Source organism: Centroberyx gerrardi, chromosome 9 (genome assembly GCF_048128805.1).
Source record: "Centroberyx gerrardi isolate f3 chromosome 9, fCenGer3.hap1.cur.20231027, whole genome shotgun sequence".
NCBI lineage: Eukaryota > Metazoa > Chordata > Actinopteri > Beryciformes > Berycidae > Centroberyx > Centroberyx gerrardi.
The window spans coordinates 18,684,092-18,709,524 of record NC_136005.1 but is presented as its reverse complement, the minus strand read 5'-3'; the positions used below and the strand labels follow the sequence as shown (position 1 = coordinate 18,709,524).

General features: G+C 43.3%; 2 protein-coding genes across 3 annotated transcripts; both read left to right on the top strand.

Annotated features, from left to right (window-relative positions):
* The first annotated feature begins 1,138 nt into the window (after positions 1-1,138).
* myo7ba (myosin VIIBa) lies at positions 1,139-19,455 on the top strand. 2 transcript variants are annotated; one of them, XM_071923473.2, is made up of 47 exons: positions 1,139-1,156; positions 1,288-1,389; positions 1,484-1,636; positions 2,272-2,456; positions 2,696-2,817; positions 2,955-3,097; positions 3,190-3,303; positions 3,442-3,595; positions 3,733-3,809; positions 3,889-4,008; positions 4,571-4,713; positions 4,839-5,049; positions 5,135-5,270; positions 5,368-5,537; positions 5,657-5,797; positions 5,912-6,070; positions 6,179-6,271; positions 6,389-6,483; positions 6,569-6,653; positions 6,744-6,962; positions 7,417-7,626; positions 7,788-8,000; positions 8,093-8,257; positions 8,555-8,854; positions 8,992-9,152; positions 9,248-9,374; positions 9,466-9,585; positions 9,698-9,871; positions 10,166-10,393; positions 10,508-10,675; positions 10,813-10,930; positions 12,819-12,945; positions 13,094-13,260; positions 13,403-13,584; positions 13,678-13,799; positions 13,911-14,065; positions 14,476-14,629; positions 15,180-15,335; positions 16,492-16,597; positions 16,822-16,935; positions 17,045-17,132; positions 17,271-17,377; positions 17,891-18,076; positions 18,335-18,451; positions 18,648-18,737; positions 18,859-18,978; positions 19,105-19,455. In XM_071923473.2, exons 1-47 carry the CDS (start codon positions 1,139-1,141, stop codon positions 19,198-19,200), a joined length of 6,711 nt encoding a protein of 2,236 aa, XP_071779574.2. In that variant the 3' UTR covers positions 19,201-19,455. The 2 variants fall into 2 exon arrangements, with proteins under 2 accessions (XP_071779574.2, XP_071779575.1); XM_071923474.2 differs by lacking the exon at positions 8,555-8,854 and having other exon boundaries at positions 9,046-9,152.
* Positions 19,456-23,047: 3,592 nt separating this feature from the next.
* On the top strand, positions 23,048-24,067 carry gpr17 (G protein-coupled receptor 17). Its single transcript, XM_071923475.2, has one exon. It carries the CDS (start codon positions 23,048-23,050, stop codon positions 24,065-24,067), a length of 1,020 nt encoding a protein of 339 aa, XP_071779576.2.
* Positions 24,068-25,433: the final 1,366 nt, after the last annotated feature.

Here is a 25,433-nt window from a genome sequence, read left to right as displayed (position 1 = left end):
CAGCATGAATTTTAGCACTTGCCAGAGTGGGTTGAATGTAAGGTGAAAGATACATTTATCATCTTTACATTTTTGTATCTGCCTCCATTTCTAACCCTGCAGATTAATAATAGGTGTTTAACAAATGCTAAATTATTGTTAGAAAAAAAATCGTAGAAACTGAATAAGAACCTGATTCTTTGGTTATGTATCTTGGGCTGTGTGATGATATGCGGTATATTGGCAGTTCTCTTCCTCTCCCAGCCCCAAGTCTTCTGGTCAGAATTGCACTGGGTGGCTCTGCCTTCGCAGGAGCAAAGTCAAAGGGCCATAAAGGGGTGCTATGCTGGTAAAGCCCTTCGCTTCCTGGTTCATATTCACTCAAGGAAAGGTAATCCAGCTGGGACCTACACCAGCACAAGGACCGGGCCGACCACCAAAGAATATTCCTAGGTAAGAATTGACATCATACACACAAAACAGTGTCTTCAAATGAGTGATTATATACAAGTGATTAGTAATTACCTTCTCTGCCTCAAGTATCTATATTGTTTTCAAGGAGGTAACTTGATTAGGTTGTGTGGTGTATAATACAAGTGATTGTTAATGAGTTCTCATAGTGGTCTTACAATGAGATTCTACACTAATTATTTCATGAATGTGTGAATATCATATTCACATTCATTATTTTGGTATGATTTAAATCAATACTGTTTCACAAATTTGTTTATAAATGTACACCAGGTATCCTATCCAAAAGAAAGTAGATTCTATAAATACTTTCTGAGATATAACGTTCAAGTCACAGAAAAATCTATTTTTGAATCTTATGTTGTTTGGGTTTAATTACCTCAGAGGCAAAAACACAATGTGGGCTAAAATGTGAGCAGTATATCATATACTACTCACATGTTAGCCTACATTTGAATATTTTCCTTTCAAAATTGTTGCAATTCCATCTATGTTGCTATTAATATCAAGTATTCTGCAGAGTCCACACTACACCCTTAAATCCCTCTGAAGTGTATTGAATGGACCTAGCAGGCCTTGTCATGTGAGGTTACTGGAAGGGGATTGAAATGGCAGCCATTGTGTTGACATAACACATTAGGCCGACAATTTTGTCATTCTCTTTACAGGCTGGATACAGATTTCCACTATGCTGCATTTGAGTAAGGTAAGAGTGATACAGTATGAAACATTTCTACAAAAAAGGTATGTGTGGCATGTATGCTCATGCCACTCGGTGAAGTTTAAACAGCATCAGTACTGGTTATTTTCATCACTTACTTATGTTTCCACAACCAGGGTGATTTTGTATGGGTGGACTCTGGTATTGGAGTGCCGATCGGGGCGGAGGTCAAGCTGACCGACACTGGACAGCTTCAGCTGATTGACGATGAAGGAAAGGTACATAACCCATAAGAGATTACTTTAATCTGCTCCAGGAGAAACCCATGGCTTAGGCCTATATGATCTTAATTGTTTCATGGCATACATACAGGAACACAAGATCAACAACAAGAAGGAGGACGCCATCCGACCCATGCACCCCACCTCTGTGAAAGGTGTGGATGACATGATAAGGCTGGGTGACCTCAACGAGGCCGGGCTCCTCAGGAACCTCCTGGTGCGACACAAAGAAGGCGTCATCTACGTAGGTTTCTGTTCGCTGGATTTTCATTTACTCTGATTTACCAACTGCAGAACCACCTAGTTTTATGATGCCCATAACCTGCTGTGAAAACGCTGTGTCGACCATGTCTTTCATTTTGCAAATTGTCTCTCTGTCTTAGACTTTGCCCTGTAGTTTATCACAGTGTTGTTTGTCTCCATAGAGACGAATGAGCCTCTGTTGAAAGAGAATGTCCCAGTGTTTCCCTGCCACGCCATCAAAGCACACCAGTGTGTCTTCAATTATGAATCAGGCCATTTTGTAATATAAAAATACTACTGCTGGATGCTGGGGGCAAAATATACTGGGACTGATATTCTCTTTATTGCTGCTGTCGGGCATTTGGCAATAGTATTATCAACTTTGGCATTTAACAGAGCTTTTCATGATTGTAACCCATTTGTGAAATCTTTAACCCGTGCTTATAATTCACCAATGAATCAGAATGCGTAACCAGTCTGCTACTGCCTTGACTAAACAGGGGGTCACCGGGGGTTACTGGCTTGATGATGTGCTTATAACGTAACGTCTTGTTTATGGACTCCTCTGCTTATACACAAGCACACACTTGTCAACAGTGCTGCTGTGTGACAGATAACATCCCTCTCTGTGTTCAGACATACACAGGCTCCATTCTGGTGGCAGTCAACCCTTACCAGCTGCTGCCCATCTACACCACTGAGCAGGTGCACCTGTACACCGACCGGCGGCTGGGCGAACTGCCCCCGCATGTCTTCGCCATCGCAGACAGCTGCTTTTTCAACATGCGCCGCAACCGAAAGAACCAGTGCTGCGTCATCAGGTCCTGCTCTTGTCTAGTAACAAAGTACAAGGATGTTTAGATGCTGAGGCTAGAAAACAACAGGAACATACAGCAAATATTCTTCAACAGTTTTTTTTCTGGCAAAGAAATCATTCTGGATAGTTTCATAGTTTCATTTAAACTGTGTTAGATACAAGAAAATGTACTTTTTCGTGGCATATAAAGGAGGTTAGATGCATTCTACTTTACACATGCTTACTTCTCTGTTTCCCTATCAGTGGAGAGTCAGGAGCAGGGAAAACAGAGAGCACCAAGCTGATGCTGCAGTTCCTGGCTGCGGTGAGCGGCCAGCACTCCTGGATAGAGCAGCAGATTCTTGAAGCCAACCCCATCTTGGAAGGTATGGACAGAACACCAACACCAACACCATCGAGCTGTTATAACACAGTCTTCATAATCAGCTGAATTCTTTTCCTCTTTATAAATAAGTGCTTTTCACTAGAATTTCCCTGATGTATATGTTTGCTCTTCTCTCAGCCTTTGGTAATGCCAAAACCATTCGCAATGACAACTCCAGTCGCTTTGGGAAGTACATCGACATCAACTTCACCAAGGGCGGGGCCATTGAAGGGGCCCGCATTGAGCAGTACCTGCTGGAGAAGTCCCGTGTTTGTCGCCAGGTGGGGAAATCGATGAGCTGAATTATTCTAGGAACATGGTACTAGTCAGGTTTGCATGTGATAAGTAACATGTAGCTTCTTTTCTCGCGCAGGCACCTGAGGAAAGAAACTACCACATCTTTTACTACATGCTGATGGGCATGCCAGCTGAGCAGAAGAAGATCCTGTCCCTAGGGAATGCTGCTCAGTACAACTACCTGACCATGGTACTCAAATACTTTCTGCAAACTTTGTAACTGAATAACAAGCAGTCCTGATTGATGGATTCTGAGGATAATATATGCAGATAACAAGATGAGAGAAGTATTAATATTTAGCTTTAAACCAAGTGATGTCTTTGTCAGGGAAACTGCACCAGCTGTGAGGGACGTGATGACGTCAAGGAATACGCCCACTTCCGCTCAGCGCTGAAGGTCCTGATGTTCTCAGAGAACGACTCCTGGGAAATTTCCAAACTGCTCGCCGCCATCCTTCACCTGGGCAATGTGGACTTCGAAGGTCAGGAGAATTCTATACAATGGAATACATATTGTACAAACTCTATGTAATACATTTATGTTTATATTCATACAAATATGAAATAGGAACTGCTGAGTTCTTAACCATTAAATATAATATTTCTTGCATAATTTCAGCCACCATAGTAAATAACCTGGAGGGTTGTGACATCCTCACATCGTCCCACTTCAGCATGGCCAGCCAACTTTTGGAGGTATGTATTTTTCATAACAGCGATTATTAAACGAGAGTTCAGATGAGAGGCCCTGACTGTATTTGTCCGTTTGCCTCAGGTGGATCCCAAAGCGCTGGAGAAGAGTCTGACTCAGCACTCCTTCATGACGGCCAGAGAGAGTGTGACCAAACCTCTCACCTCTGCCCAGGCCATGGACAGCAGGGACGCCTTTGTCAAAGTAACATAAATCACATCTGATCTTCCAAAGTATTAGATACTCCAGGCCTCTTGCCTTGGGTCCTTTTATTAATTATAGGGTAATAAGTAACTGTCACCGATCTCAGTAATAAATGCACATTATTATAACATATAATTAAGTAAAAATATACCTAAAAAAACAGACAAAAAACAATCACATATAGCGACCTGCCCGGGAGGACACCGAGAGAATCCGAGATTAAAGTCAAAATTCTGAGAATCTAATCTAATAAAATTAATCTCAGAACTCAAATAAATTTCTCACGTGGCCCTAATCCTCTTCTGTGCATATGTTCATCAACATATAGTATAGTAGTAACTTTTAAGCTTTACCAACATTTGAAGAATTTGCATCCAAAGACCAAATTATTAATATAAATTGCAACTTTCTTAGTTTATTTTTGAGTGTATATGATTTATTATGAGCCCTCTCACTTGCTCTCTCTCTATCTTTTTAGTGTGTATGTGTGTCATTTATTTGGACTGCTTTCATGGTTTTGTTGTTTAGTTAGTATAGTGTTCCCTGTGTGATCTTTGTCCAGGCCATTTACGGAAGGCTTTTCATCTGGGTGGTGGACAAAATCAACGCTGCGGTGTTCAAGCCCCTGCCTGAGGATTCCAAAGAGGTCCGACAATCCATAGGCTTGCTCGACATCTTCGGCTTTGAGAACTTCAAGAAAAACAGGTTGGCATTCAACGGTTCACACAACATTAGAGCTCTATTGCTGCTGTTGGACAAATTTTGTATTTTACTGAAATCCATTTATTTTTCTTTCCTCTTTTGCTGTGGGGTTTTTTGCACTGTTGCAGCTTTGAGCAGCTGTGCATCAACTTTGCCAATGAGCAGTTGCAGCAGTTCTTTGTTAGGCATGTTTTCAAGCTGGAGCAGGAGGAGTACGCCCGCGAAAACATTGACTGGACACACATTGACTACAACGACAACCAGCGGACACTGGATGTGTTGGCCAGCAAGCCCCTCAACATGCTGGCCCTCATTGATGAGGAGAGCCTTTTCCCCAAGGTCACTATCCTCCCTGCACCATTATAAAATTGTATTGTTAACAAAGCAAAGGAGGTTTTAATTCTCTTGTATTGTTCGTCTGCAGGGCACAGACACCACCATGCTGCAGAAGATGAATCAGGTCCATGGGAAAGGAAACATCTATATTCCCCCGAAGAACAACTACGAGACACAGTTTGGGATCCATCATTTCGCTGGAGTGGTGTACTATGATTCAAAAGGTACTTCTAAAACCATCAACGAAGAACATGCGTTGCGCTCTACGACCTATGAGATGTCCATTGTTTTTCTACACCTTCATCTCTCTCTTGTTTTGAGGTTTCCTCGAGAAAAACCGTGATGCTCTCAGCTCAGATCTGATCCAGCTGGTGCAGACCTCCACCAACAAGCTCCTCAAGCAGGCGTTCCACAATGAGCTCTCCTCCACTACGGTCAAGAACAGCGCCAACCCCAAGATGATCATCACCACCCCCAAGAACTCCCTCCGGGTCAGTGCAGCCTTTTGACACCTGGAGCTGTATATTCACTTGGCATCTTTCGAATAAAACAAATACAGTTACTCTATATAATTACTTACTGAATTTTACATTGTCGCCGTCTACAATAGCAAGCGGCTGACGGCAAGAAGCGTGTGCCAACTCTGACCGGCCAGTTCCGTCAGTCCCTGGACGCCCTGATGAAGACACTGACTGTGTGCCAGCCCTACTTCATACGCTGCATCAAACCCAATGACTTCAAGAAGCCCATGGTGAGGAAAGAGACAGTATCGACCAAAATAAAACTGTTTGAAATCTATATGAAAACTGTATGTATTTTGGTGTAAGTAAAACAGACAGACAGAATATGTGTTTGTGTGTCTCAGCTGTTTGACAGAGAGCTGTGCATACGTCAGCTCCGCTACTCTGGCATGATGGAGACGATCAAGATCCGGAAGGCTGGATATCCCATACGCTACACCTTTGATGAGTTTCTAGAACGTTACCGCGTCCTGCTGAAAACTTCCCTCTGCAATCCCAAAACGGTGAGTTGGAAGTTATAGCATGAAGCTTCATTTTGTGCTTAGCATCCTCACAGCTTCATGTCTTTTCTTGCTGTGTATGTCATGAATATTTTTTTTTTTTACTGACAGGAAACCAAAGAGAAATGCTGTGAAAGCATCTGTGAGAATGTGCTTGCTGGAGAAGGTGACTGGAAGACTGGCAAGACAAAAATATTTCTCAAGGTGCTGCCTTGCATTTATACGTACACAGTGTTTTGTTGCTGATGGTTATTGAAATATCATATTTGTCCATCCAAATTTGAAAAATATTTTGTATTTTATTTTTCTATTTACTCTCAGGACTTCCATGACACCATGCTCGAACTGGAGCGTATGAAAGAACTAAATGGGAAAGCACTTTTGATCCAGAGAGTCCTGAGAGGCTACAAACACAGGTATGGGACCGAAAGCTGCATAATGAGCTGTTGTTTATTCATGTGACATTCAACCTGAAGTCTGTATGTTTCATGCCTTCTATAGGAGAGAATTCCTGAGGAAAAAGGCAGCTGCCCTTGTTATCCAGAAACACTGGAGAGGACACAAAGGCAGAAAGCTCTACAAAGTGGTGGGTCACCATTGACCATTTGAATGCATACCACTGTGAGAATTTATGCATGACTTACCACAAATGGAAAATTATGAATTATGATTCTAGGTCCAGCTGGGCTTTGCTCGGCTGCAAGCGAGGGTCCGCTCCCGCCAGCTCCACTACCAGTATAAGAAGGAGCGGGAGGCCGTGATCGTGCTGCAGGCCCAGGCCAGGGGAGTCCTCGCCAGGAAAGAATGGAAGCGCAAAAGAGACGCTGTGATCCTCCTGCAAGCGTACACCAGGGGCGTGCTGGCAAGAAAGGCTCTCAAAAAGATGAAGAGAGATGTAAGTGCAACTTCATAGCAAAAGATCAGTGTAGTAATAACCTATAATAATGGTGGGTAATCGTTAGAGAAGTGAGCTTGTGACTGGAGCATCATTGGTTTGAGTCTCTGCTGGTTGGAACAATATGGTAGGGGAAAGTGAGCGAGAAGCAGTCACCCCTCACCAAACAACTACTGTCAAAGTGTCCATGAATAAGACAAACTACTCCAGTGCTGCTACTCAGTGGCCAACAGCACAAGACTGTGGTTAAACTGGGTAACTCTTGGATGTAAGTGTATGTATGCATTTAGCCCTCATTCCCCCCAAGCCATTGCGGTGAATAATGAATCATTTTGTGGTCAGGTCGCATGGTTAATTAAATAAGGGCAAAACAAATGTGGCATTTTACAAGGACCCGTGGTTAAGAAAGGTGCATTTCTGTGTTCCTGATCTTGGTGTGTGTTGTTTCCTCCAGCTGTTCCTCTCTGCCAAAGAGAAACGAGAAGAGGAGTTGGCCATTTTAGAGAGACAGAGGCGCTTGCAGGAAGTGCTGCGGCAGAAAAGAGAGATGGAGGCCAATGCCGAAGCAGAATCCATCACAGACCAGGAAATGGTGGACACTATCTTTGGCTTCCTCCCCCCCGTGGTTGGAGGACAGGAAGGGCAAGCACCTGTGGGATTCGAGGTTAGGGAACTGAAACAGCAATGTGCATGTTGTAATGTATACTGGAGAATGAGTAATATTGCATGAAGCTTGGAGGACTAACAAATCACACTCCCTGGTGGCTGTTACATTTTTTATATTCCACGCCAAAGTCACAGCATAACATCTGTATCTATTTTCAGCGTTTCGAGGGGAAAAGGACAGTTCCTGAGGAGGTAGACCTAGATGACATCCCCATGGTGGAGGACCTTCCCCAGGAAGATTATGACGATCTGGATGAGTACTCCTTCTCCAAATTCGCCTCCATGTACTTCCAGGGTGCAGCCACCCCCAACCACATCCGCCAGAGGCTCAGACAGCCTCTCCTCTACCATGAGGACGAAGGAAATGTCCTGGTACATCTCCTCATACACCACCTTCATTCATTACTCCAATATGTGGATATTTCATTAAATTTACCACGGGGTTTCCATTGTGTTTTCACCAGGCTTCGCTGACAGTGTGGTGGATCATTCTGAGGTTCATGGGAGATCTGCCTGAGCCTAAGAAGCAGGTCCAGGTCCAGGGAACCTCCAAGCAAGACCGCTTCCTTCCACAGGATCTGGTCTCCAGAAAGGACAGACGTCTCAGCCACATGGTCGGCCTGGATCAGGTGAATATCCTCATTAAACTCAATGAGTGGCTCCTACAGTATTGCATTGTATTGTAGAAAGATTTATTTTACATGTTTCAAATAAAAAAATATACAGCTCGGCAAACTGAAAAGACAACATTTTTATTTGTGCTTTTTTTGGTTCTTGAATTCAAATGGACGCACCAGAGAAGCCTTATTTTATGTCCATTTTCTTACCCAGCATATGGACTTTCTCAGTCATTGTACAGTAGAAAAACATCAATTTATCATGACCTTTAAAAAGTAATCTGATCCATTGCTACATGTCTTTTGTAGAGGGTGCTGAGGAATAAAAAAGACAGAAAAGTTTCCACAGCCCCTGAGGAGGCACCGCCAAACAGAAAGACGTCCATTTTCACAGACCTACTGACAAGAAACAGGAAGGCTTCTGCTGTTCCCAGTGAGACGGGTCAAAACCGTAAGGTGTACACTGCACCAGAGGCGAACCCTCGAAACAGGAAGACATCCATATTCACTGACCTAATGACCAAGAATAGAAAGACATCCACGATCCCGGAAAATGAAATCCCAGAATCCCCTTCTCGGATCAGGAAGCCCTCTGTCATCATGGAGGAGGTGAGGTGAAGCCCAAACGCAGCCAACAACATTTCTCTAACTTTCTGAATACACCTTACTGCTGCAGTATGCTGTCAACTTTCCAGTCCAAACCTCGTATCAATGTATTGATGGCAATTTTATGGTATTTCTTACAGTCAGAGGATCAGACTGAGGTGCCCAAACCTTTCACCATGCAGACTGTGAATGAGGAGAGTGATGTAATGATTGGAGAGGGACCCACCCTGGAGCGGCCAATGACGTCTCTTGAAAAACTCCACATCATTGTGGGATACGCCATTGTCAGACGTGACCTCAGGTGACAGAGTCGTGCTTCTACAATTCATACATCTTCATTTCTGTTTTAGATTTTTTCCACAAATACACAATCTATTGTGTCTGTTCTCTCCCCAGAGATGAGATTTACTGTCAGATCTGCAAGCAGCTTCAGGATAACAATAACCGCAGCAGCTTCTTCCGGGGCTGGATCCTCCTCTCCCTCTGTCTGGGCATTTTCCCTCCAACTGAGCGCTTCATTAAGGTCAGTGCAGCAGCTGCATTCACTGATTCATAAACAGTACGCCACATTCTTTGATGATTTTCTCATCACTTTTTGTCTTTTGTCTTGGCAGTACCTCCAAAGTTTCATCCGTTCTGCTCCTGGGGGCTACGCTCCCTACTGTGCTGAAAGGCTGCGGCGCACTGTGATGAACGGAGTGCGTGGGGAGCCTCCCAGCTGGTTGGAGCTACAGGTGCTGAGACGGACACACGCTGCTCCAGAAGACATGACATTAACGCTTATTACCATACAGTAGCTCCTATGACCATATAACCACATGGCAATTTCTTTCTGTGTTTTGACAGGCAACCAAGACAAAGAAGCCCATGATTGTGTCTGTGACGGTGATGGACGGCCGAACAATCAGCCTGCCTGTTGACTCGGCATCTACCTCCAAAGAAATCTGCCAAGTCCTCTCCCACAAAGTCAAACTCAAGGACACCTTTGGCTTTTCTCTCTATGTGGCGTTGTATGAAAAGGTACGCAACTGCACCATCAGCCAGACACATACGACTGGACTTGTGTACCTATGTTGCTTTGATGTTTGATGACTAGATCACAAATTTCTCACACTGACTCTTCGTACCTTTCTCCTGACCCCTTGGACCCCATTCTCTGCACTTGGGGCAGGGCAAACTGCATCATCACACCTTTTTAGCCCTTATACACTGGGCCCTAGTTCTGGCCTAAGGGCTAGGAAGGTACAGTAGGAACACCGCTTTAGACAGACAATGAAAAAGTTAAATGTTTTTTTTCCTGTGCCTCTCCTGAAGGTGTGGGCTCTGGGCAGCGGCCGGGAGCACGTGATGGACGCCATCTCCCAGTGTGAGCAGGAGGTGAAGAGGAAAGGTGGGCAGGAGCAGCACGCTCCCTGGCGCCTCTGCTTCCGCAAAGAAATCTTCAGTCCCTGGCATGACAGCAAGGAGGACAGCATCAGCACAGACCTCATCTACAAACAGATTGTCCACGGTCTGAAGTTTGGAGAGTACCAGAGCCAAAAGGTAGGGTTATGTTCAGAGTTCATTTTGCTGATTTACACTGAAGAGCAAAGCAAGTATTTTATAATATTCCTGCCATCCACTGTGGTATATTTTTCCCCTTTTCCCATCACACAGGAGGATGATTTTGTTCAGCTTGCTGCCAAACATTTGTACATCCAGCATGGCTCAGACAGCAGTCCAGAAAATGTGAAGGATGCTGTTCAAGACTGCATCAACAGCTCTCTGCTGGAGGCCAAGTCAGAGGCCAAATGGCTGCAGATGGTCAGCACTGCACATGCTCAGGTCAGTCACATCCCGTATCAGCAGCTGTAGCATAGAGGACAATTAAATATCTCTTAATATCTCTTGGGAATAAAAATGCTCTAACAAGGCCTTGGGCGGGTTGAATAGTTCTTTGTGTTTTTCTTATCCCATACAAGGGTCCGTATATCAGTTCAAGGCAGAAGGCAGGTGATGTGAAGGCAGAGGTGGTGGACTACGCCCGTCAGAAGTGGCCCATGTTCTTCTCCAGGTTCTTTGAGGTTGTCAAGCTGTCAGGTAAGCATCTAGTCACAGTACATGTTTCCAGCTTATATGTTTAGGTAATTAATGTTTTAGATAATTTCAATAATTGCATTAATTTATATTCATAAATCAAATATAATAACTATATAAATATTACAAAAGGCCTATAACACCAGTGGGTGTGAAGAAATGGACAATGTGGGTGTATGGGGTGTTTTTTGGGCCAGTATTCAGATCAGGAGAGCTGGCCCGGCAAGCAGTCTGATCACATTTAAGCTTTAATTCTTTCAAACAAATAACAAGATAAAATTATGATTGATAGCATCACTTATCTATAATAGTCCAGGAATTCCTTTATCTACTTACGCATGACTCGCCTGCAATAAAACCTGTGGTTCCTGAATTGGACTATAATGTCATTAGAAAACTCACCATTAAGAAAGAGAAGTGGGAGTCATGATTGGATGTAATGAACCATAAGCATCTGTAATTTTGCAGGAATTTACTTTTTGGGGTAGAATGGAAAATGAGTCTTGCAGAATTGAGCTGCATTAATAATAATAGTTTTTAGGTAGTAAATTCATTAGGGGAGGAATACCATGGATTGTCTCTATTCTTGATTCTAAATCTTCAAAGAGAGTATGCTTGTTCAGTAAGGGGTAAACACAGATAAGTAACTAAATTACATCACATAATCAGCTAATCAGCATCAGGTATAGGAAATACCATGTAGATTTTGATTTCCATCTTCATTTTTTAATCACAGCAGAACATTAAACATGCACAGCACAAACATTTCTGCACTAAGGGCTTCCTCAGCATAGTAAAGAACACTTTTACTTTCACAAAAACACTTTTAATAACCAGCGGTGAGGCCCAGCTGTTGTCAACCAGGCACTGCTCAGCGATTAGCTGTTTGTTTTTTTTTAATCTATGTCAGACTGGAATATATAGGGCTATTTATAGATACACTGACTATACCACTGGGTTTAACAGTCTAGCAAAGTAGTTGATTAAGAGAGAGTAAGTGGGCCAGGAACAACATTTTCTCTTTCCCTGGATTTCAGTATTATTATATTATTAGCTGTCTTGACAACATGTTGGTAAGGGCACAGAAATTACTGCCAACTGCCAACTAGATGCCATTAGGCATTTCTAACATATTTTAACATATATTTAACATAATTTGAGTTTCCCAATGTACAAATTGCAGTTGATTACATTTTAATTTCACCCAAAGAGACATTGTTGGTGCCCAATCTACTAGGTCAATACATTTCTTAACTTGATTTCTTACCACATAAAAAGCTTTCAGTGCAGCATTTTTTGCTCATTAGCCCCAAATCAAAGCCATGACTAGTCAACAGTATTACTGGATATGCTTTTAAACCAGCTTTTAGATACTTGGAGCTAGCTAAGTTGATGAGACTTCACCCTACGTAAACAATAGCATTTCACAGTGTTTACATTCCCCCACACACTGTGGCAGTTGACCTTTCCAGTGCAGCACTGTTATCTTTCCCACCTGCAGCACTGCTCTGCTCTGATGTTTTAATTTGTTTTCCCGGAGCCTAGTACATCATTGTCAGTAGAGAGGTGGCATAGGGTTTGCATGACCCCGACATCGAGGCCCCCTATAGTTACATCAGGACCAAAGATCAATTTATGCCTTTCCCCTTCTGGCCAAAGGTTTTCACTGTCATATTTAGTCTATGGTATGAAGCGAGAGCCTCTTACCTGTGAGTTGATGATAGGGCCTTCACTAAACATTACTGCTGCGATTAAAGCTTTCCCTCCAGGCTGGCTTATGGGATACACACAGCAGGAAGTGTGGTGAGCACTTATCTCCTAACAGGAATACATCTCATATTTCCCATGAGTCATGGTTTATTGGGCTTATTTACTCCATGGTTGTTTTTAGGCCCTCCTCTGCCCAAGAGCAAGTTTATTGTGGCCATTAACTGGACTGGTATCGCCTTCCTGGATGAGAAAGAGAGGCGGCTGCTGGAGCTCTCCTTCCCTGAAGTCACCGGAGTCAACACCATAAGGTACAGACATTATTATTGCCCATGCACAGAATTACAGGAATAGGACGCAGTTTAGTTTTCAATGAGGACAAGTACAGTTTATTGGAATGTCTTGATACTAGATATGCTGGAATCCTGTGTTGCTGATTCTCCTGTGATTCTTCCCCAGGGAGGGTAAGGCTTCTGGCCAGGCGGTGTGCCTCCTGACCCTGAAAGGAGACTTCACCCTGAGTGGAGCCATGGCTGAGGACATGGCCGAGCTGCTGCACATGTTCCTCAGCGGACTGACGGAGCGCTCCCAGTACGCTGTGGCCCTAAAGGAAGTCAACAGGCAAGGTCAGAGCACCGGGGGCGATGTGTTTGTTTTATTTTACCTCTGGGACTTTTTCTCCCTCACATTGTCACAGCTGAATTGATATTATCATTTTTGCTGTTGCTGTACTGGCAGATTCATGAGTTGTCTTGTCTTCGTCTGTAGATGACCCCACATTCCTGAGCTTCAAGAAAGGAGAGCTCATCGTCATTATCAAAGATAATGAATTCTCTCCGGAACGTGGCTGGGTAAAGGGCAACAACGAGCGCACAGGGCAAACGGGAGCCGTCCCCATTGAGGCCATCTTAGTCCTGCCCACCCTCAGTAAACCCACCAATGAGGTCATGGTATGGAGATGTCAGTGACGCATCTTTCTCAAATCGGTTATTGTGTGCCAGATCTGAGGAGGATTAAAGATGGTGCATGTGTGTTTATTTCAGAGCCTCCTCAACCTGTCTCCTAACCAGAGGAACAATATCATACAGGCGACAAAGAGAGAAACAGGCACAGTGCAGAGACTGGCCCCTGTCACTTTGAAGGAGTTCTCCCTCGAGTATTTCAGGTACATACTGCATGAAATCTCATTATCATGTCAAGCTATGTCATTTTTGGCAGAGCAAAGTTGTTCTACAGTGCTGAACGCAGGGATCCCCGTCTTGTTTCCTGATCCCAGGCAGCCCAGTAAGGATGTGAACCATCAGGTGATTTCCAAGAACGTGGCTCCTGAGAAGCTGTGGGCCAACTCCAGAGAGCCGCTCAGACAGCCGCTGCTCAAGAGGCTGGTGGGAAACCCGGAGCTCAGTCACAAAGCCTGCCTGGCCTTCACCGATATCCTCTACAGAACACCATTATATCACACAATAGCAGTTTTTTAAATGTATATATTTATTTTCATGTGAGGGATGCAGGTACCTTGAAAATAACATCATATATGAGAAGAATAGTAAATAAGAGTAAATTGCAGGGTCCATAATAGACCATCTCAAAGCAAAACAAACACAAATAATAATAAAAAAGTAAAGAAAGAGATCAAATAAAATAAATGAATATATAAATAAGTAAAGGAAAAAAATACATAGAATATAATGAACCGAGGCTCCTTGTGGCACAGAAATTTACTATTTACCATTTACAGAGGTTTAGTCCTTTACTACTGTATATAGTACAGTAATTTCCAGGGTTTTATTTTTCAAAGTTTGTGAAGCCAGGATGATTATTCTTCCTTGACTGTTGTATACCTATCCTGAAGTATATGGGAGATTACCCCACCAAGCAGATGCAGAGTCCTCTTGAGCTCACTGACCAGATCTTCGGCCCAGCCACGCAGAACGAGGCGCTCAGAGATGAGATCTATTGCCAGATTATGAAGCAGATGACCAGCAACAACAACCGGTATGCTGACGCTGTGTGTTACAATCAAAATGTTAAATTTTATGTTACAGCATAGGGATTTAAAGTCAAAAGTATGGACTTGTTGGTTGGAGGAAGGCCTATGGTTTGAAATCAGTGTGAGAGAGGAAAAGGTATTTGGTAATCAATGCTTTCACACAATCAGAAAAAACATTCAAACCTCTCTTTTCTCCAGTGCTGTGGTGATTTAGTCATTTTTCTACTTTTTGTAACTTATTAGAATGAAAACAAGGCAATTGCTCAGAGGTATAAAAAAATATGTTGATTTGTTATTGTAGTGTTATAGCAAATTTTGGATAGGTAAATACATAATCTTATGATAAATCACAGACAGACTAACTGGGAGTATTCTTTTAAGGGGTGTGAGCAGTCCTCTTCCCTTAGCATTTTTTCTTTATTGAGACAGTAGGAAAGCTAAAAGGAACATAGAGTGGGATACACACCAAGACTCCATCAATGCATCACATGCTTTACAGTATGTGGAATAGCTTTCTCTGTAGCCTTGTCCATCCTGTGTCTTCTGCACCACCAGGTTCAGTCTGGAGCAGGGCTGGCAGCTGCTGTGGCTGTGCTGTGGCCTGTTTCCCCCCAGCCAGTCTCTTCTCAAGCACACTCAGCGCTTCCTGGAGTCTCGCCGCAGAGAGGCCCTGGCCTCAGACTGCCTGCAGCGGCTGCAGGGCTCACTGAGGTAGCCTACCATGCCCACTGTATTGTATATCATCAACACATAGGCCTATGTTCCATTAAGAAGGGCGTATGAGGTGAAGAGTGCATGTTGAAAGCCTTCCCTCTTCTGTGATTTCAAAATATCAATTAGAGAGTTTGTGCCAACAGTGACAGGATAATTGATAGAGCAGCAAATGTTGCACATAGTAAAGCACGTGGCAGCAACGGTTAAGGCATTCCTCCCCTGGCTAGTAGCCAGACACACTGCACTACCGGTGTGGTGGAAGTAAATGTCACGGCTGTTTCAAAGCTCTCAGTGGGTAAGTGCTGTCTGATAAGTGTGGTATTTATCCTACTGAAACTCATGTATATGAGACTCTCAGGTCCAGATTCACTGAGATTGCATTCCGAGGGCAATCTGCACATTTTTGTGCGCCTCAGCTGCTTGAGCTAAGAGTGCAGAGTTTTTGTCTTATTCACTAGGAAATGTATGCAAATCAAGTTGTGGCACAAACAAGTCCTCAAAAAGAGCACTGCACAAGCAAATAGCCCCCTACTTCACCAAGCACACTAAGCACAAATTGCATGCTTCAGCTGTAAGACTAATCCACCAAGGATGGCACTCTTACACCCTTAATAATTGGAGCATTCTCTCATCTGATTTGAGATTCTAGGACAGAAAACCCTCTCCCTTCCTTGCCTGACTTGCTTATGATGATGCCCACATCTTGCAGCAAATACAGCAGCCATTCTGAAAGGCCAAACTCTCTGTGCAAAGTCTTAAACCATCTTTCCAAGGAACTTATATGTGCTACAATAATTTGGGGCAGTTGGTGTTGTGAGGTGTTGGTGAATTGGACACAATCTTGATTTGCATGGCCTTACATACAAATAAATATTATGTGGCCAAAATAATCTGATTTCCATATAATATCCATATGTACAATCATGACAGATGCAAAGAGGTATTATTTCTTGCCCAGTGCTGTTAGGCAAATTTCCACTCACTATGCATGGTTAGTGAATTGCGTGGCATTCTGACTTGGCCAATTTGGTGATATAGTGAGCGCTCTATTTTTCACCTGTAGTGAATGTGGGCCTTAGAGTCAAAATGAAGATTCAGAAATGTATCATCAAAAAAATATATATTTGACTAAGCCTGTGCTGTCTCGGTGTAGGATGGAGCCCAGGAAGCTGCCACCACACCAGGTGGAGGTGGATGCCATCCAGCAGAACAGCACCCAGATCTTCCACAAGATTCACTTTCCCAATGACACAGAGGAGGTATGATAATGGGCTAGAGAGCTCTCTTTCACGTATCTGACAGCAGATCTCAACTCTTAACTCAACCAAGTACACCACCGGGTCAAATACACTTCCCAGTAATGCCCAGAAATGCACCTTTAAGGCACTGTGCTGTTTAAGAAGTTTGTTTAGTTTATATCTACTGCATTTCTACTGAGTGTCCCATGTTGGAACAGACACTGACCCCCCTCCTCCTTCCTCAGATATTTGAGGTGACGACCAGCACCAGGATCAAGGACCTCATCCAGAGCATTACAAACAAGCTCAGTCTGGTTTCCGCAGACGGCTTCAGCATCTTTGTCAAAACACCTGACAAGGTTCATTTGGCATTTATGAATCATTGACATCTTTATAATGTATACTCTTTCGTGTATTGTCCCTATGCCATTTTGATAGTAAACAATTCTGTCACTGTGTTCATTTCAGGTTCTCAGTGTGAATGACCCAGACTACTTCTTTGATAGTCTGAGACAAATCACTGACTGGTCCAAGAAAGCCAAGAGGGTCAAAGACGGTAAAAACTGATCATCTAATTGGAATGCCATTGTGGTTCTTGATGGTTCTTTGTATTTGTCTTTAACAAACCCCTTTGTGTGTGTGTGTGTGTGTGTGTGTGTGTGTGTGTGTGTGTGTGTGTGTATATGTACCGCAGGCGGGCCAGTAAACATGCCCTACCTTGTGTTCTTCATGAGGAAGTTGTGGTTCAATGTGATTCCTGGTAGAGACCCAGAGGCCGATCTTATCTTCCATTACCCTCAGGTACATTTAAATGAGGCGGCTCAGCCAGTATCACATTGTTCAAGCATGTATTGTTTTCACATGATGAAGCCAAATATATTCATGGTAATACTGTTGTGTGTCACAAGGCTTTATGCCCATTTATATTAGTAATAACTACCAACACCAGAACCGAACTGATGGTGTTGACTTTATCGTGTTGACTTTATGACCACAATAAACCGTCAATGAAGTGCATTGATTATGACTGGAAAGATCTATGACATCTTTGGAAAGCTCCTTATCTTTCATTTGAGCCTACTTACAGGCAAGCCGTAGGAATTGACCCATACCTTCACCTATTTTATCTAATGTTGGGGGACATTGAGATCTAAAATTGGATGTCACCAAATTATTTTGCCAAGACTCAATATTTTTAGTTGATTTTTCTCATAAAAAACAACTTAATAGCAACTTGGTTATATGGTCAAAATTGGGCCCCGATTCAAAATCTGTGATCTGAGAGACTTATTCAGCTATCTTTCTGGCTTCCAGGAGCTGCCGAAGTACCTGAGAGGATACCATGTTTGCACCAAGGAGGAAATGGTCAACATCGGGGCTCTGCTCTTCAGAGTGAAGGTCAACAATGACAAGAACCAGTTTGTCATGATTCCCAAGATGCTGAAGGAGCTGGTGCCCAACGATCAGCTGAAGGCCATGTCGGAAAATGAGTGGAAGAAGGTACGAGGACCCTTCTTTTGACTGCCTGTAATACTTTTTACACTATTTTACATGCAGGAGAGTCAATTTGCATACATGAACAACATCACCAACATGCCCTTCCTATGATTCCTATCTCAGTTCAATGAGCACATTGTCTTGAGGCTAGGGGGGGTAGAAGTTCATTCACTTCAGTACAAACACTTTCACAAAACAAGAGTATTATATCACAAAAAGGATATGAGTTGTAATGTTTCTTTTTTATATATTTATTTCCAGAATATTCTTGCCACTTATAACCAACAAGCTGGTATGACTGTTGAAGAAGCCAAGGAGGCGTTCTTGAAGGCCGTCTGCCGGTGGCCGACGTTTGGCTGTGCATTCTTTGAAGTGAAGGTATGGACTGGGATGAGTGCAGCGCAGATTTGTCTAGATATCTATAGTCCATTTAGTCGGTTTATCTCTCTCTCTCTCTCTCATTCCCTCACACCCTATCTCTCTGTCTCTTAAAAAGCCAAGATAACAGCATGCACACCCACATTAAACAAGAAAATAATGTTATTTTTTATCCTTTTTATCTTTCTTTTTTCAGCAAACGTCAGAAACGGCTCCAAATTTCCCAGATATTGTGCGAATTGCCATCAGCAAGCAAGGAGTCACAATTATCCACCCTAAAACCAAGGTTAAAAAGTTCAAATCAACAATAGTCAATAACAATAACTATGGTCAATTCAACAGCCTGTTGAACTTGTTATCTTGAATGACAATACAGAAATAGTAAACAACTCTTTTCTCTTATCAAGGATGTTCTGGCAACTCACCCGTTCAACCGCATCGCTAACTGGTGCAGTGGAAGTACCTACTTTCACATGACCGTTGGCAATTTGGTCAAGGGGAACAAATTCCTGTGTGAAACTTCACTGGTAAGAAATGCAGCATTTCTGTTTGTTAATTAAATCTGTCAAGAGACACGTGGGGTTTAAACTGATAAGTAACAATCTATCCTCATGTTAATTTCCTTTCTTTATTCCCGTGTCTCCACATGAAAGGGCTACAAGATGGACGACCTTATAACATCCTACGTCAACATGTACCTCAAAGAGAGGAGGGCGGTGCAAACCAGGAACCAGCGCTTCAACATCTGAGCCCCAGACGAAGTAGCATGAACATAATGCCACTTGTGCCTTAATTCTGTAACTGTACCAATTAACCAACTTACTTTATATCTTATGTATGCACAGACAGAGAGAGAGAGAGAGAGAGAGAGAGAGTGGCATAGCGTGAATAGTTCTTTTTAGATTTTAGAAAAATACTTGAAACATTATATGTGTGATAATGATTTACTGTGCAAAACAATGTTGTTGTAGATTTCTTACATTTTCTTTAAAATTACTGGTACTTTAGCACTGACACAAGTAATACTAACTTAACTGAAGAACACTTGTTATTCAAGGTAATATTTACACGATTGTCAGGCCATTTGCTTAGGTCTTCCTGCAGATGTTGCCTCGTAAGCCTTTGCTCTACCTGCTTTAAAACCATGAAACTTAGGACAATGGAAATTTTTGAGTACCTAAAATGATACTGGGTTTCAGATGAGAAAGTATTTGATGAGCCATTCATTGTTGAGAAATTATTTCTTTGCTGCCAAAATTGACAAATAAAACCTTTTCCCAGCTGATGCCTGTTGGTGAGTTCAACTGCTTAAAATGGTGGGAGCATGTTTTTAAATCAAAATCTTTCAGCAATAGGCAGTAAAGTGTTTTTGATTCAATCTTCACAGTAGGAAGAATGATATATTTGTGATAGCAGGCAATTACACAAGGCAATGTTTTTGCTTCGGGGCTACAAGATACACAGCAGACACAGAGGAGTAGCAACAACAACAAAAGTGGGGGCCATCCCAATTAGTAGCTGGCAGTAGATTAACAGGGTGGTGATGTCAAAGCTGCTCCACAGTCCGGCCTAGATAGTGGCTTCATTCAAGTCTACAGAATACCATTTGCATATCGATGTTTCAGGCCACTGGGAAAGAGACAGGGACGATGTGTGTGACACACAGCTGTGATCTCCATGTATGAAAGAAATATTATCCTCCCTCAGCCAGTGGGTCTTCGCTCCACATCTGTCTGATGGCTATGTGACTGATTATTTTGGGCATTCCAATTCAGGATGGCCCCAGGAGGCAAGAAACCAACAAGGGCCTCTGTTTCCTCCATGCTCCCCCTCCCTCTCTTGTTTTTCACTTGCTCTCCTAAGGGGGCATGGGGGCCCTCTTTACAACTTTGAAACAGACTGTTCACAAAAGGATCATCTCTGAGACTTTAGTCATAAACTTCTCAATTAACAGCACAGTCCATCTTCTATCTAATGATGGGAGGGTGCTGGGGGGGCGGTTTCATGGTAAAGGCATTTGCTATACCACTAGGCCTCGTTTCCATGGAGTCATACCCGAGGACTCATTGCAACTAAGGCACGCCATTCTTTTCTCCGCTGCTAAAATGTGCGGCTTATTCTGACTCGGGCTATTGTTGAGCGCACAAGTGGCCCTCTGAGGAGAGGGGATGGAGAAGAAAGGGTGGGGTCAAGGTTCAAACGAAAGGCTCCCATTGGGACTCTCTTTCTGTTATCAAATTTGTTGAGACACAAAAAGAGCTACAGTCTCATTCCCAAGAACATCTTGACGGAGAGAAAGGGGGTTACAGGACAGCATTCCTTTTGTCCATGCTCCGGCTCTTACACGGCTCAGCCTCCAAACTCCCAGTCTTAATTTTGCGCCTCTTACAACTGCTGCACAGCTCTCTGCTCCCTGCTCCAATTGTTGTCCGCTCTCTGCCAGCAACTGAGCTGCTCCCTCACGGGCCGACCTTGCTTCAAGTACTGCACTCTCTGAAGAGCTCTGGATAGGTGGGTAAGTCTTTTTACCTGACATTTTTGAATTATTTGTTATTCAACAACTTTACAAAAAGTCTGGCTCCATAAGGCTAGTTTACAAATTCCCTTCTATTGGTTTTATATGCAAGTGGCACAGAATTGAATAAATGGTTGAACTGAAAAAAATGTCTCCTTGATAGCAGAACTTTAGGTTCTGGTAAAACTTTCACATTATAGTTCATTCAATACTAATTATTTATCCAATAACTGTCTTTTTAAAATTAAAATTTTTATTGCCATGTAGACCCCAAAACAGCTCTAGTTTTCAACTGATTTTGCAAAGCATGCAGTGATGGCACTCTGCTTTTTTGAGAGAGGATGGATGATTATCAGTTTGACTCATACTGGTAGAGTGCTATTTTATCCCATCACTAAATCTCACATTTACTTCATTCCACCTGGGTGTTTCTGTGACAAGTTTTAACATTAGAGGATCGCACAGAGCCGGCAGCACAGCCGCCACAATTTGATCACAATGAGCTGCTTTGAGTAATCTCTGAAAAACCCAATGCCAAGACGCTTGGTCTCCTCTTTGTCACTGCCGCCACTCTTCACATGTGAATGCATGCACAGATTTGCTTACCCAGATCATTGTGATGAAGGCATATTTTGGGATTGTCTCTCTTTAGGATTAAGCCCCAGGGATTGGTATTTGTGGAAGCTTTTGCATTCAAGTGTGCTGCTCCCGGTTTGTTATCCCTGGAGGGACAGCAACCTTTTCTTTGGGGGACTTGAGCTCCTGAATGCTGGGAGTCAGAGCATTGGCTGAGAAATGCCCTTCCTTGTGAGTCCCACAGCTCCACTTGGTGCAGGATTCACACATACACACACACACACACACACTGAAAAGAGCCATGCTGCTACATCTGGCTGGCTGCTTTTGGGCCAGAAGTCTCTGGACAGTGTGCTGGTGAAACGGAGCTGTAGCTTAGTTAGATAAAGGAAGTTTTCAGCCTCCTCTACATTGTTTCCACAGCTTTGTAGGACAAGCCCATTTTTGTTAAGGAGACCAACAATGGTGCAGTGTTATTTTAAACACATTTATGTTTGTTGAGTTATCTGATTTGTATATTTTGTAACATTCCCTAACACTCCCTTCAGCTCCAACATGTGTGGGATAACAAGTTCTTCCGTTTTGCACATCTTTTCATATTGTTCTTGGATCCTCTACATTGCAGAGGACCTTGAAACAAAACTTTGGAATTTGTAGAGTCTACACATTCCAAAGTTTTGTTTCAAGGTTTCAAGGTCCTTAACCTGGCCAGTGAAGCCTTTTGATTCTCGGATTAATTGATGTAAGATGTTGTTTGTGTAGTTGTTGGGTTGAGACAGAAATAGAAAAGTGGAAATAAAAACAGAAAAAGAGGAGTGGAGCATTGTAGCTTGCCAGAGTTGAGGGAGGGACGGGGAGGGGTAGTTATTTTTTGCGGGGGCTTCTTAATTCTTCTCTCAGATTGAAAAAGTATTTCCAATGCAGTGTCCAAAAATGGCATGGGGGAATCAAATGATCAGTCTCAATGTGTACACTAAAGTCTTGCCTTAAGGACTGTCACACCACATGGGGGTGGCCTTGCTGTAAGCCTATGCAATCCTATGAGGAATGCTGGAAATTGACCTTAATATCTGGAGTGGGTTCCCTTTGGAAACAACAGACAGAATGTGAGTGGTGACTAGTATTATATCAATGTCATGGGCTCATTTCATCATTCCCTCAAAAACAAGGGCATTATTTGGATATATGGGTATTTGGGTCAATTTCATACTCAAAATTTGAACTTAAAGCTGGTAACAACGAATTGGGATACAATCACAAGTCTTCTCTCAAAAGTCACCGGAAATGAGTATTTAGAGGTCTGGATGGGAGAATCCACAGTGACAAATCAGACAGCTGGGCCAGATAAGCTGTAAATAGAAGGACAAAGATCTAATAATAAAGGGTCAGGATGGGGTAGTTATCTGTTCTGGGGGCAGATGCATTCTAATTTTAACTGAATTGGTATTATCTTGATATGTAGGACAGCATTTACTAACATCTGTCTATTTCCTTCAGCCACCAAAATGGAGTCTTCTACAATAGAGCTTCCCTCCCTGCTGTCCAACCAGTCGTCGGTGAGCTGTGCAGCGGTGGATAACACCGTTGAGAACATGCTGTTCGGAGGCTTCTACATCCTGGTCTTCCTCCTGGCCCTGAACGGAAACAGCCTGGCCCTCTGGATCTTCTCTCACCAGCGCGGCACTTCCTCCCCAGCGAATGTCTTCTTGCTGCACCTCGCTGTGGCGGACTTGTCGTATGTGATCATCCTGCCGCTGAGGGCCACCTACCACCTCACCGGAGGTCACTGGCCCTTCGGCGAGGTGCCGTGCAGACTGGCCGGCTTCCTGTTCTACGTCAACATGTACGCCAGTCTGTACTTCCTGGCGTGCGTAGCGGGCGACCGCTACCTGGCTGTGGTTCACGCTGTAAGATCGCTGAAGATTCGCCGCGCCCGCTACGCCCACATCATCAGCTTCTCTCTGTGGGCGCTGGTCACTGTCTCCATGGCGCCCCTGCTGGTCACCCGCCAGACTGCGGAGGTGGATGGTGTGACGGTGTGCCTGCAGCTGTACAGAGAGAAGGCCTCGCGCAACGCACTCATCTCGCTGGCTGTGGCCTTCACCCCACCTTTCCTCGCCACCCTGTCCTGCTACCTGCTCATCATCCACAGCCTGCATCGAGGCTCCCGGCTGGAACCGGCCCTCAAGCTGCGGGCCCTGCGCACCATCGGCCTGGTCATGCTCATCTACGTGGTCTGCTTCCTGCCGTATCACGCCAGCAGGGCCACCTTCATCCTGGGCTACGGCCACCCAGGCATCTCCTGCCAGACCCGGAGGGGCCTGAGCCTCGCCAACCGCCTCACCTCCTCCCTCACCTGTCTGAACGGTGCTATGGACCCGCTGGTCTACCTGTTCGGGGCAGAGAAGTTCCGCGGCACGCTGACACGGCTGTTCTGCAGAGATAAGGCGGGGGTCTCAGGAGCCACCAGCGCAGAGTTAAAGGGAACACATGAGAGCTCAGTGAGCGCAAAGTCTGAGTTCTGAGGTGGAGAGATTTGAACTCATCTGGAACACCTTTTTTCCACTGCAGCTTTTCATAGCGATGGGAACAAAACAGAGCAAAGAGCCCTATTCAGAGAATGTTACATTGTACTGTATCATTGCAGATTTTCCCAAAACGCTGTATCTAAAAGCCTTGACATTGACAGAAAATTGGTCAAAAATGCAAACTGAATTGAATATTTTAGTGTTGCTGCCTCTTGTATGCCCTCTGATGGACTGGCAACATGTCCAGGGTGTCTTCCCTGGTGACCTGAACTCCAGCAACCTGGGACCCTGACAAGGATGAAGTGGGTAGAGAAAACGAATGAATCAATGAATCAATGAATGACTCTTGTATGCATATTGTTTGTATGCTGTACTCTACAAACCTACTGCTTAGAAATGTTGTTTCATGTTGATGTTGGAAAATGTTTTTTTTATATCACACACCAAAAGATGAATCAAATAACAATATGTACATATTTTGTCAACTTTCTATGTGTATTTCCTATTATTGTTTTGTAATCTTATGCCAAATATGATAAATGATCATTAGTTAGCTTGTAAATGCAATCTTTTATCTAAACCTGTATTTTTATAACCACACACACAAATGTGAACATATTTTCTGTGACAGTGGCTTAACATGTCAATGTGTAATCCTTTTTTATTGGAAAACAGGTTGCTGGGAGATACCAGTTTTACATTTACTTTGTTTCTGCTAGACAAATCTATTGATGTGTGTTGTCTGATATAGTCTTTAGTATCCAGCTTCTTAATTATTCTATGCTATACATTTATTGTGTTGTCCAGAGTTCTGTAACGTTGCACTACTGCATGAAAAACTAATAATCATCCTGTATTACTGTGAACCAATTTTGCTACACGTCATCTGCAAATGAAGTGCTGACTGAGGCAGAAATGCATGATTCAGAGATTAGTAAACTGTAGTTTACAGCAGTTATTAATTATGCAAACGCTCTCTGTGACTTCAAGTTGTAAATATTTAACATTTTAATTATTACCGAGTCATAGTATAGTATGCACCAGTGACTGAGCCACATTTCATTTTCAATTTGTTTCTTGTATTAACAACATACTGTATGCTTTTCATGCAATGTGGGACTGTAAAGCTGTAAAGCCATGATATAAAGATGCATGTTAACTCAATGGCATTACAAACGTTATAACTTACAGGACAAGTATGATTTCATGTGTCTGTATGTCTAATCCTCTCGAGGTCATATGTGTTTTCTATGCTATCACAGCAGAGGCTTTGATGTGTTCTCTGTGAAAGTGGTAGCCCTATTTCAGACGCAGGGTATAGAAACCTCCAAGGCTGCAGTGACTTGTCACAGCGTAGTTCTCT